Source organism: Hyla sarda, chromosome 12, assembly GCF_029499605.1.
Source record: "Hyla sarda isolate aHylSar1 chromosome 12, aHylSar1.hap1, whole genome shotgun sequence".
Taxonomy (NCBI): Eukaryota; Metazoa; Chordata; class Amphibia; order Anura; family Hylidae; genus Hyla; species Hyla sarda.
This window is the reverse complement of record NC_079200.1, coordinates 45,287,620-45,299,285: the sequence shown is the minus strand read 5'-3', so window position 1 is coordinate 45,299,285 and position 11,666 is coordinate 45,287,620. Positions and strand designations below refer to the sequence as shown.

General features: G+C 42.1%; 1 protein-coding gene across 3 annotated transcripts; it reads right to left on the bottom strand.

The window, feature by feature from the left end:
• Positions 1-2,968: 2,968 nt before the first annotated feature.
• On the bottom strand, positions 2,969-4,695 carry LOC130296828 (uncharacterized). 3 transcript variants are annotated; one of them, XR_008849302.1, is made up of 4 exons: positions 4,542-4,695; positions 3,883-4,037; positions 3,312-3,589; positions 2,969-3,086 (listed from the first exon to the last, which is right to left on the bottom strand). XR_008849302.1 is itself a non-coding variant. In XM_056548828.1 (3 exons), exons 1-3 carry the CDS (start codon positions 4,651-4,653, stop codon positions 3,055-3,057), a joined length of 870 nt encoding a protein of 289 aa, XP_056404803.1. In that variant the 5' UTR covers positions 4,654-4,695; the 3' UTR covers positions 2,969-3,054. The 3 variants fall into 3 exon arrangements, 2 of the variants coding, with proteins under 2 accessions (XP_056404803.1, XP_056404802.1); XM_056548828.1 differs by having other exon boundaries at positions 3,312-4,037; XM_056548827.1 differs by having other exon boundaries at positions 3,078-4,037.
• Positions 4,696-11,666: the final 6,971 nt, after the last annotated feature.

Here is an 11,666-nt window from a genome sequence, read left to right as displayed (position 1 = left end):
GACAAGACTAACCCCTCGTTGGCCAAAAGGGGGCTATAAATATTACTGATTGCAGTCCCTGATCTTTGCTAGAGTGTCTTGCATCCACTGCAACCTCGCTCCCCCGCCTGTAACACCGCTATGACGGCTGGATAGAATAAAAAGACCTGACTGGTGAGTGCGGCCCTTGTCTTTCTTTGCTCTTGTGTTGTTCTTTCTGCTTTGGCCACGCACCTCCACTGCAGGCTTTGATTGGATCCCATCCTGTGTGCAATGCTAGCTTACAGTGTGGCCTGGTTATGTATGTGCCAGCTCCTGTCTCTTGTTGCTCATGACCCTAACACCAACATTGCTTTCCTCGCGGACACCAACCTTTTCCTTTGGAAGCTTGAACATTTCTCTTGAATTGATATTATCTTTTCTTTTGGAAGGAACATGGATATCTTCCTTGAATCCAGGATTAAGCCCAGAAATATCTTCCTGTGGATGGAAATCAAATCTGATTTCTCAAGATTGATTATCCAACCTAGATTCTGTAAGCAAGAAATCACCTGATTTTGATGAACTCTGAGAGTACCCTTGATTCTGCTGAGATAAGATTGTCTAGATATGGAATTATTACAATGTTCTGTAACCTCAGAAATGCCACTACTTCGACCATCAACTTCGTGAAGAGTCTGGGGGCAGATGCAAACCTGAATGGAAGAGCTATACATTTAAAATGCAGGATCTCCCCATTGTGACAAATGGCAAATCTGAGATATTTCTGAAAATCCAAATGAATGGGGGATGTGGAAATAAGCCCCCGCTGCAATCATTGGAATTGTTGATTTCAAGGATTCCATTTTGAATTTCTTGAATACAATAAACTTGTTTAGAGGCTTCAAGTTTATTGTCGTGCGGAATGAGCCGTTTGGCTTCAGTACCATGAACAGGGAAGAATAATGACACTGACCCTGCTCCATCTCTGGAACCCAAGACATTGCTTCCAATTGCAGGAGACTCTGAATACCTTCCAACATTTTGTGTTGAAGCATGGGCGATGCCTGTCTTGTAATTAGATATTTTGGAGGGGGGAGAGAAGAAAATTCTATCTTGTATCCGAAATTTATCAGGTCAAGATCCAGGCATTTGAAATAATTTCTCTCCACTGGGAGAGAAAGAACTTCAGTCTCCTTCCTACCGGTCTCCAATCATTGTTTTATTGGGGTTAAGGATAAACTCCTTTCCTTTACCCCCTTTGGGGTAACTCCATCTCCAGGATTTCCCTTTACCTCTGAAACTTGTGACCCTGTTCCCTTGGGGACGAAAAGTTTTCTGATGTTTCTTTGTTTTTTCTTCCTGAAAACCTTTTTCCTGTCTGCCGCCTTTTCCAGAATGTCATTTATAAAAGGATATCACCAAACAAATAAATGAATGAATGTAGATTGCTGAAATATAGAATAATCAAACACCTAAACAAAATTCAGCAATGCCAAAAAGTATCAAAAAAATACAAATTTTTTATTGAGTACATATATCAACAAAAATAAAATCCAAATTGACAAGCATGGTGCACAGGACTGAGAAAATACAAGGGGCATAGGCTAAAAAAAACATTGGAATGCCTGGTTAAAACACATACATGTAGTGAGCTGCATAACAATAGTGAAATACACATGAATAACAGTAATGAGCACTACAAAATGCATAGGTAAGTGAATGAAAGTAAACCAATGTAGAGCCAGATGCCACCTGCACTTACCCCAACGTACGTTTCGCGCTACTGCGCTTCGTCAGGGGGCGTGGCTATAACTGACTACCGTGCTCTATTTATTGTATAAAGGAACCAATCATGGAGCATGAACATATTGACTGACATCCTAAAGAGCCAATAACCGATAAATACATGTGGAACATCAGGTGTGTGACCTCTTACCTCATAAGAAATGGCCGCTACAGAGGCGTGTAACGTGCTGGACCCAGCACCATAACTCGGAAGTAAGCGGGGACACATGCCCGGGGTAGGTCACATGACCGCGCATACCCCGCGATGACGAAGGGTGTGTGGCATAGGAACGAGGCTGCACTGCATAGCAGTGAATAGGACGCATAGCCATGGTAACGGCAACGTCATCCAAACTGAAAGAGAGGCTGCACTGCCCCGCATAAGAAACGGTAAGGCGCATTGCCATGGTAACAGTAGCGTCCTACAGAATGAAAGCAGAGCTACATAGCCTGCTGAATATGGGGACGCATAGCCCTAGTGATGGCATGAAGGCGCAGAGGTATTACTAAAGTGAAGGCATAATAATGAGACCCACACACAGAAGTGAACAAACGTGAAACAAATCATGCAAAGTGAAAGTGCAATAAAACACACAGTGATGGTGTGCATGCAGTGTGTGTGAATACCCACCTGGGATGTGTATCGAACAGGCTGAAAGGCACAAAGAATTAGTAGTACAGTGCAAAATCGTTTGTGTAAAAAGTTATTTATATATTTTATATCCCATAGTGTATAGCTCCCACAGAAGAATAAATAAATGTATGAAAGTGTGTAGCCTAAATGTGTGTGTAGAGGTGTGGGTGTGAAGGGAAAGGATGAAACAGATGCGTGAAGATGTCAATAAGGTGCTTGAAGATAAACATCAGTGGATGTGATGTGTGGAAGGAATAGTGAACTAACATGAAGTGGGATGTTTAATACGGGAACATACTATATAAATTAAAAAATAAAAAATAAAATAAAAAATTTTTAGAGGCTAATCCCACATGGAAATATAAGGTACACAATGTAGTGGTCCACAATTATAATCAGAGTGTTTAAATTTAATGGTAAATAGTTACCAATAACCATATAGGTAGTGCATATATATATATATATATATATATATATATATATATATATATATACAAAGTAGCAAATCATAATATAAATAAATTATATATAAAATTTATTATTGTAGTAGAATTTTTTTTTAAATAGTTAATAATAAAGAATTGGAGATATAAAGTGCACGCGGCATGTGGCTCAACCTTGGATACAATTAAGAAAAAAAGTGCTAAGTGCTTGAGATATAGACGGACACACAGTCACTCCCAGATTGGTTCCCGAACTTGGTACACTGTAAATAAAAACAACAATACAAATATATTAAAATACAATAAATGTAAAAATTAAAATCAGACATAGACACCTAGAAACAGATCAGACTGAATGTACGTGCAACAAGAACTAAATTAAATGAACGATACATAACTAATGTGATCGTTCAGACCAGTTGGCTGCATAGTTTTAAGTTTGGTAATCCACTTAACTTCGCGTTGGGCGAGTAGTTTCTTCCACTCACCTCCTCTCTGACTGATAAAAATTCTATCAATCCCACGAAATCTTAGGCCAGAAGGATTACAGTCATGATGAATTTTGAAATGGCGAGGAATCACTGTCAAGCAGGATATGTCTTCTTGGTTGGCAGCAGCCAGGATACCCAAGACGTGCTCTCGGATCCTACGTTTGAATTCACGAGTCGTCATTCCGACGTAGATAAGGCCACAAGGGCAAGTGGCATGGTAGATTATACCAACTGTATTGCACGTGATGTTGTGAGTTATCCTGTAGATGTTCCCACTAGAATCAAGAAAAGAGGTATCATCAACCACATTTTGACAAGCCACAAATCTACCACAGGATTTGCAACCCGATCGAGGGTTACTACTGCCAAAAATGTTGCTTGTCTGAGGCCCCGAGTAGTGGCTGTGAACTAATTTATCCCGTAAATTGGTAGACCTTCTGTATGTCAATGAGGGAAATTTTTGGATGTATAGACCAAGTATGGGATCCAATGTAAGCAGATCCCAATACTTAGCCAAAACATTCCGCACATCCTGGGCCTGTGAATGAAATGTGGTGATGAACCTCACCTGGTTATCCTTGTTGTCCCTTGGACGTGTCTGAAGGAGGACATTCCTATTAGTAGATTTAGCTCTATAGTATGCTCGCTGGATGGCATTTTCATCATATCCACGCTCCCTGAATCTTTGGCTCAATTCCCGAGCTCTTTTCTCAAACAGTTCATCTGTGGAACAGATTCGTTTAATGCGTAAATATTGGCCAACAGGTATGCTTTGTATAAGTTTGCGGGGATGAGATGAATTCGCATGTAGAAGCGAATTTGTGGCTGTACTTTTCCTATATAGATCTGATTGAATGATCCCATCTTCATCAACCTGAAACGTCACATCAAGGAAATCAATGTTGGTCCTACCATGTTTAAAGGTGAGCTTGATGTTCAGGCTATTGTGATTCAGATCATTGATGAATTGATTCAATTCCGATTCAGATCCCTTCCAAATGAATATGATATCATCGATGAATCTAGCCCTGAAATGGACCCTGTCAATCAAAGCATGAGTGTCAGTAAAAAAGATGGCACGTTCCCAGGCACCAAGGAATAAATTAGCATAAGAGGGCGCACAGGCCGCCCCCATTGCTGTACCTTAGGCCTGGAGATAAAAGTGGTCCTTGAACATAAAAAAGTTATGTGTCAATGCAAACAAAAGAAGCTCCATGATGAACTCACCAACTTCAGGGTCGATGTCTGACATCCTTAGGAATAGTTTCACTGCGTTGATTCCGTCATTATGGCGGATTGATGTGTACAGTGATTTCACGTCGCATGTGACAATGGTCATGTCCTCATCCAGATGTTAGTCTTGCATCCTACGTAGTACATCAGTGGTGTCTTTTATGTACGATGGTAATGTTTCAACAATACCGCGCAGGACCGAGTCAATTAGTTTACAGATAGGTTCACAAATATTGTTCCTACCTGAAACAATCGGTCGACCTGGAGGACAGGTGGGATGTTTATGTACTTTTGGTAACAGGTACAATGTTGCCGCTGTTGGGTTATCCACTGTAAGGTATCCCATCTGCTTTTGTGAGATGATGCCTTTGGATGTCGCTTGAGAGAGAATTATTTTGAGTTCCGCCTGAAGTTTAGAGGTGGGATTAAATGTAAGTTTTTGATATCATGTGGTATCTCTTAGTTGTCTCATCACTTCTTTTTCATATGCAGATGTTGGCCATAACACCACGTTACCACCTTTGTCAGATGGTTTAATCACTATATCTGACATTTGTTGTAACTCTCTGATAGCCTGCCGCTGGCTCAACGAACAATTGTGATGTAAGTGATCTCCACTAATATTCTCAATTTATTTTGTGGCTAACTGCACAAATAAATCAACGTTTGAGAATAAAGAAAGTGGAGGACACTTACGTGATTTGGGAGTGAGCGTCTTAGGGAACCAATCTGGGAGAGTATCATTCTGTTCATCCGTCAAATTTTCCAAGGCCTGTAAGGCTAAATATTCGTCCCTTGATGTGCAGAATGATGCTGATGATTCGTTGTAAAACATCTTTTTAAAAATCAATTTACGTGCGAATAAGTGTAATTCTTTGATGGTGTTGAAGTGGTTAATCCTAGAGGAAGGAGAGAATGTTAACCCCAGATTGAGGACTTCTAATTGTGCAGGTGTTAAGACCTTGTCAGAGAGGTTAATTACCTTTAGATTGGGACGTGCCGTATCCATGGTGTTGGTTCTATTATATCGACGTCTACCAGAAGGACCTCCTGCATTATCCTTTTTCCTCTTATAGGTTTGATTTCTGGAGCTTCTAGTAGATGTGGAAGATGTATCGGATTCCACTTTGACGGATGTCATGGAGGAGATGGATTGTGATCTGAGTCTAGATGTGATTCCTCCAAATTTCCATTTGTAGATTCGATCATTCTGGAAGTCCTGAGTATCTCTTTGGAATTTTCTAGTTTTTTGTGTTTGGATCTGTTTCTCCCAGATTTTGTATGAATCGTCCATTTCCTTCTGAAATGTTTCTATATCCTCCTTGGTAAGAATGTCAAATAATTGTTTCGTTGTTGTAGCAATCTCTACTGTAATTTTTTCTAGAGTCCGTGTATTTAATTCTGTAATAAGTTGGAGGAACATTGTAGAGCATTTGTTGCATACCTCTTCCCATTGCTTGCTAAAGATTTCATCATCACGGCCGTAGGATGGAAAAATCTGGATCCGAAGACCTCTTGTGATAAAGTTCTTACTAATGTATTGTTCTAATGAGGATCTGTTCCACCATATCTTAACTCGTCTATGCAGCAAATTGCTTCCACACATCACATCCACTGATGTTTATCTTCATGCACCTTATTGACATCTTCACGCATCTGTTTCATCCTTTCCCTTCACACCCACACCTCTACACACACATTTAGTCTACACACTTTCATACATTTATTTATTCTTCTGTGGGAGCTATACACTATGGGATATAAAATATATAAATAACTTTTTACACAAACGATTTTTGCACTGTACTAATAATTATTTGTGCCTTTCAGCCTGTTCGATACACATCCCAGGTGGGTATTCACACACACTGCATGCACACCATCACTGTGTGTTTTATTGCACTTTCACTTTGCATGATTTGTTTCACGTTTGTTCACTTCTGTGTGTGGGTCTCATTATTATGCCTTCACTTTAGTAATACCTCTGCGCCTTCATGCCATCACTAGGGCTATGCGTCCCCATATTCAGCAGGCTATGTAGCTCTGCTTTCATTCTGTAGGATGCTACTGTTACCATGGCAATGCGCCTTACCGTTTCTTATGCGGGGCAGTGCTCTCTTTCAGTTTGGATGACGTTGCCGTTACCACGGCTACGCATCCTATTCACTGCTATGCAGTGCAGCCTCGTTCCTATGCCACACACTCTTCGTCATCGTGGGGTATGCGCGGTCATGTGACCTACCCCGGGCACGTGTCCCTGCTTACTTCCGTGTTATTGCGCTGGGTCCAGCACGTTACACGCCTCTGTAGCGGCCATTTCTTATGAGGTAAGAGGTCACACACCTGATGTTCCACATGTATTTATCGGTTATTGGCTCTTTAGGATGTCAGTCAATATGTTCATGCTCCATGATTGGGTCCTTTATACAATAAATACAGCACCGGTAGTCAGTTATAGCCACGCCCCCTGACGAAGCGCAGTAGCGCGAAACGTACGTTGGGGTAAGTGCAGGTGGCATCTGGCTCTACATTGGTTTACTTTCATTCACTTACCTATGCATTTTGTAGTGCTCATTACTGTTATTCATGTGTATTTCACTATTGTTATGCAGCTCACTACATGTATGTGTTTTAACCAGGCTTTCCAATGTTTTTTTAGCCTATGCCCCTTGTATTTTCTCAGTCCTGTGCACCATGCTTGTCAATTTGGATTTTATTTTTGTTGATATATGTATTCAATAAAAATTTTGTCTTTTTTTGATACTTTTTGGCATTTATAAAAGGAACAAACACCACTTTTCCTACGCAGGGAATAGCCCAAGGCTTAGATTTAGAAGTATTAACTCCCTTCCATTTTTTTAACCACAGGGCTCTCCTAGATAAGTTAGAAAGTCCCGCAGACTTTGCTGCCATTCTAAATGATTCCAGAGATGGGTCAGCCAAAAAAAACCTGCTGCAGTTTCAGCAAGGGAATAGATTAGAGAAGGTCTTCCCTAGGGGTCTTATTCTCAATATGATCTTCCAGATGAGATAACCCTACATACAAGGCCCTAGCTACACTTGTAGCCGCAATATTTGGATTAGGCATAGCCGACGATGCCTCCAGGATTTTCCGCAAGAGAACATCTACTTTACGATCCATAGAATCTCTTAATTGAGAAGAATCCTCGAATGGTAATGATAACTTTTTCACAACCTTAGTAACTTGAACATCCATCTTTTGGGATCTCATTCCACAATTCTGTGTCTTTTTCATCAAAGAGAAAAGATTTTTGAACTCTCTGGGAAGGACAACTCTTCTCTTAGGTTCTTTCCATTCCTCAGGCAGAAATACTCGTGGAACACATTGCAGTCTATTGGAGACTGAAGTGTCCGCGCAGTCCTAGAGCCGACTGATTCAGTCTGCGCTGGCCATATTCGGAATCTCCGGGTGGAAATTTTCTGCCCAGAGATTCCATAGTCTGAACCTAGCCTAAGGCTATCCTTCATATAACATAGGGCCAAGGACTCTTGATAGGATTCAGATTATTGGTCAGACTAGAAGGGCCAAATGGTTCTTAGCTGCCCACACATTCTATGTTTCTATTTACTAAATACTGGTCCCTTACTGGTCCCCACAACTGAATGTATACTATATACTGACCCCCATATATGAATTAATACTATATATTGATCCCCATATATGAATTAATACTATATACTGACCCCATATATGAAGTTATACTATAAACTGACCCCCATTTATGAATTTATACTTTATGCTATCCCCATATATGAATTAATACTATACAGTGGTCCCTCAACATACGATGGTAATCTGTTCCAAATGAACCATCGTTTGTTGAAACCATCGTATGTTGAGGGATCCATGCAATGTAAATTATAGGAAGTTGTACCTGTCCCCGCCGCTCCGAACCGTCACCGCTGCCCTGGATGTCGCCCTCCATCGCTGTCGCCGCGTCCCCGTGGTGTCCCCGAGGCTCCGGACGTCTCTGCTTCTCGGGGATCATTGCTCTCAAGTCGACGCCATCACGTCACTATGCACGCCACTCTTACTGGATGACGCGACGGTGTGCGCGGCGACGTGATGACGACGATGGAGAGCGCCAGCGATGCAGGGAATCCCGAAGAGGACGCTCCAGAGCCCCAAGGACAGGTAGGAGACCATCACCGGAGCACAGGGGGCACCGTAAATGGCTGTCCGGCGGCAGCTGAAGCAGTCTGCGCTGACGGATAGCCGTTTATGCGATGGCCCCGACATACAAAAGCATCGTATGTTGATGCTGCATTAAACATGCGATGGCCTCTGAGAGGCCATCGCATGTTGAAATTATCGTATGTCGGGGCCATCGTAGGTCGGAGGTTCACTGTATACTGACCCCATACATGAAGTTATAATATATACTGACCCCATATATGAGTTTACACAATATTCTTTTCATCGGCATGGTTGATAAATATATATACCACATATTAGTGCACAACCCACTCCTGGTGGTCATTAATGTGAACTGTGCGCCAGTTCCCAATCTGTATACAAAGATTTACCCTACCTTAAATAATACTGTAACTGAATATCCCCACACCATGACTGGACAACACCGCCATAACAGCTGAACAATACCACCATACCAAGACTAGATAACACAACACTGCCATACCAGAACGCAGCGATACCACCATATCAAGACTGGATAACACCGCCATACCATGACTGAACAGTACCACCATACAAGCCATCATTTTGCATATGGGTACATTGATACGTGCATATTTTACTGTGTTTTGCTGCTAATTTTCATACCCATTGAAATTAAACAGCAGCTAAATCAGCTGCAGAAAATCAGCAAACGGCAGCAAAATATGTGTTCACATGGGCGGATTTGTTTTCAAACTCATAACATGTTTCCCGCTGCGAGTTTGAATGGGGTCAATAGGGTCTGTTGTGGATTTTCCACAGAGGAAATTCTGCTACAGAAAATCTGCTGTGGAGAGCTCGTCCCCATTCACACTCACAGCGGGAAACACGGTACGAGTTTGAAAACAAATCTGCTCGTGTGAACACAGCCTAAGGGACAGTTCACAGGTGAGCATTTTCTGTGGCAGATTTTGCTGCCCATTGAATTCAATAGGCCCCAAAATCTGCAGCATAATTGGATGAGTGAACTGACCCCAAGGCTGAGCCTCATAAGTCTACAGAAGCTGCAGAGTCCTAGGGGACTGTAAAAATTATAAAAGTACTACAACTCACAATGTGCTCTGTCTGTGCCCCCCTTAGGCACAAGGTTGGAGGAAGCACAGGCTGAACAGACAGATCCCAATGGGAGTTGTAGTTCTAAAGCTGAAGAAGATCCTGAAGGAAAAAACGAAACAATCCTCCTCCCTAAAAGGGGTACTCCACTGCTCAGCATTTGGAACAAACTGCCGTTACGCCCTCTCCCCCTCTCCCGTAGACTTAAATTGAGGGGGCGGGGCTATGATGTCACAAACTCCCGGCGCAGGCTCCAGCGTTCAGAAGTTTGTTCCAAATGCTGCGCAGCGGAGTACCCCTTTAAAATTATCATCAGTCTGCTGCTCTGCCACCCCCTCCCCTTATCAGACACTGTGTGAGTACTTACAGGGGCGGCAGTCACTTATTGTAGGATCAGGGCGGCGAGGAGGGGGTTAATCTTCTCCTTTACTGAGTGTCCTGAGCTCCGTGCAGGCAGATGACAGGCCTGTGTGTGAGGGAGAAGTCTCCACCAATCACAGCTCAGCTGGCAGAAGTCTCCACCAATAAGAGCTCAGCTGGCAAAGGGAGGGGGCGGGGTTAGCTCTTTCCTCTTCCTTTACAGCACAGAGGGCTCAGAAAAATACCGGCCATTGCATAGCCCATCTTTATATAGAAAACATACCAGCAGGGAGTCTAAAATACCAGCCAGGTGGCAATTCTAGCTGCACAAAAAGTTGGTAAGGTTGCACATTTTCACTTAAAACAAGCCTTGTGCAAATATATTTCACTTTTCTATGCCATGATACATTGTCCCCTAAGTATAAGACTTGGTAATAATGCAATAAAACACAATAACATATGATAAAAATATATATATTTTTACTATTAAATCTCAAAATGTAAGATGTTGTGAGATTTGAGCACAGTGATGTCATCTCTGCGTAGAGGCTGGAGGGCGCTGTATCTTCAAATGTTCTGAGATCGTAGCACAGTGATGTCTTCTCTATGGCGAGGCTGGAAGGCGCTGTATCAGATGTGCCGGCTGCTGCTAATCTACTACACTGAGGTCTCCTCACTGGATGAGTCTTCAGGAGAGTCTCAAATGTTATAGATGTTATTGGGAAACTACATAGAAAGCAAAGAAATAAAGAAATACTTAGTATTTGAGCAATAGTAGAAGAGTATGAGAAGAGATCATTGCAGTGAAGTTCTTACCTCAAGAGAGTTCCCCAATAGATGGTATAGATGATGTTCCTGGAGAAGTAGATCTAACGCCTTCTCTTCCAAATCCAGCTCATATCGGCCATGACACAAGATCCATCCGCATCATAGGTGAAATTACTCGTCTTTGGCTCCAGATCATACATGTCGATATCCTCAGGGAATTGTCTCCCCTCCACCTCCATGTCCTCCGGCTGAGATGTTAAAGCCGGGATTGATCTGGGAGCCAAAGCGGGCGGAGATCTTTTGGCCGGTGTTGGCTGGAATGTTATAGCCGCTTTGGTGGTGTCCTTGGTCACCTGGTCAAACTTGCGTTTTCCCGTTCGCTTTCCACTGCTCGCCATCACTGCTGTGATACAACTCCCTCAACAAAGTCAGGGCTGCAGCCGTTTTTGTTAGCCCCAAGATTCTATAGACTTATGACATCACATGTGTGACATCAGTGGGCGTGGCCACACCACACACAGATAATATCATCCTTAGTATCATGTGTATCTGCACTGGGTTTAGTATCTACATTATACAGATTATACATGTGACCTCCAATTGCTATATTAATACAGAACTACAGAAGATTTCATGTTGTGTAGAAACATACATTTCTTTTTTTTATATACATTTTCCAATATATTCAGATCAAGAATAAAATCAGAGAAATACCAATACCAAATACCAATACTCAATAA

What these genes read in the sequence shown, in the direction of transcription:
- LOC130296828 (XM_056548827.1), bottom strand. Translation starts at nt 4,653, where the DNA reads ATGACCATTGTCACATGCGACGTGAAATCACTGTACACATCAATCCGC. An exon ending in AGACATCGACCCTGAAGTTG is followed by an intron (nt 4,038 to 4,541) that starts GTGAGTTCATCA and finishes TCTGTTCCACAG; the next exon opens with ATGAACTGTTTGAGAAAAGA.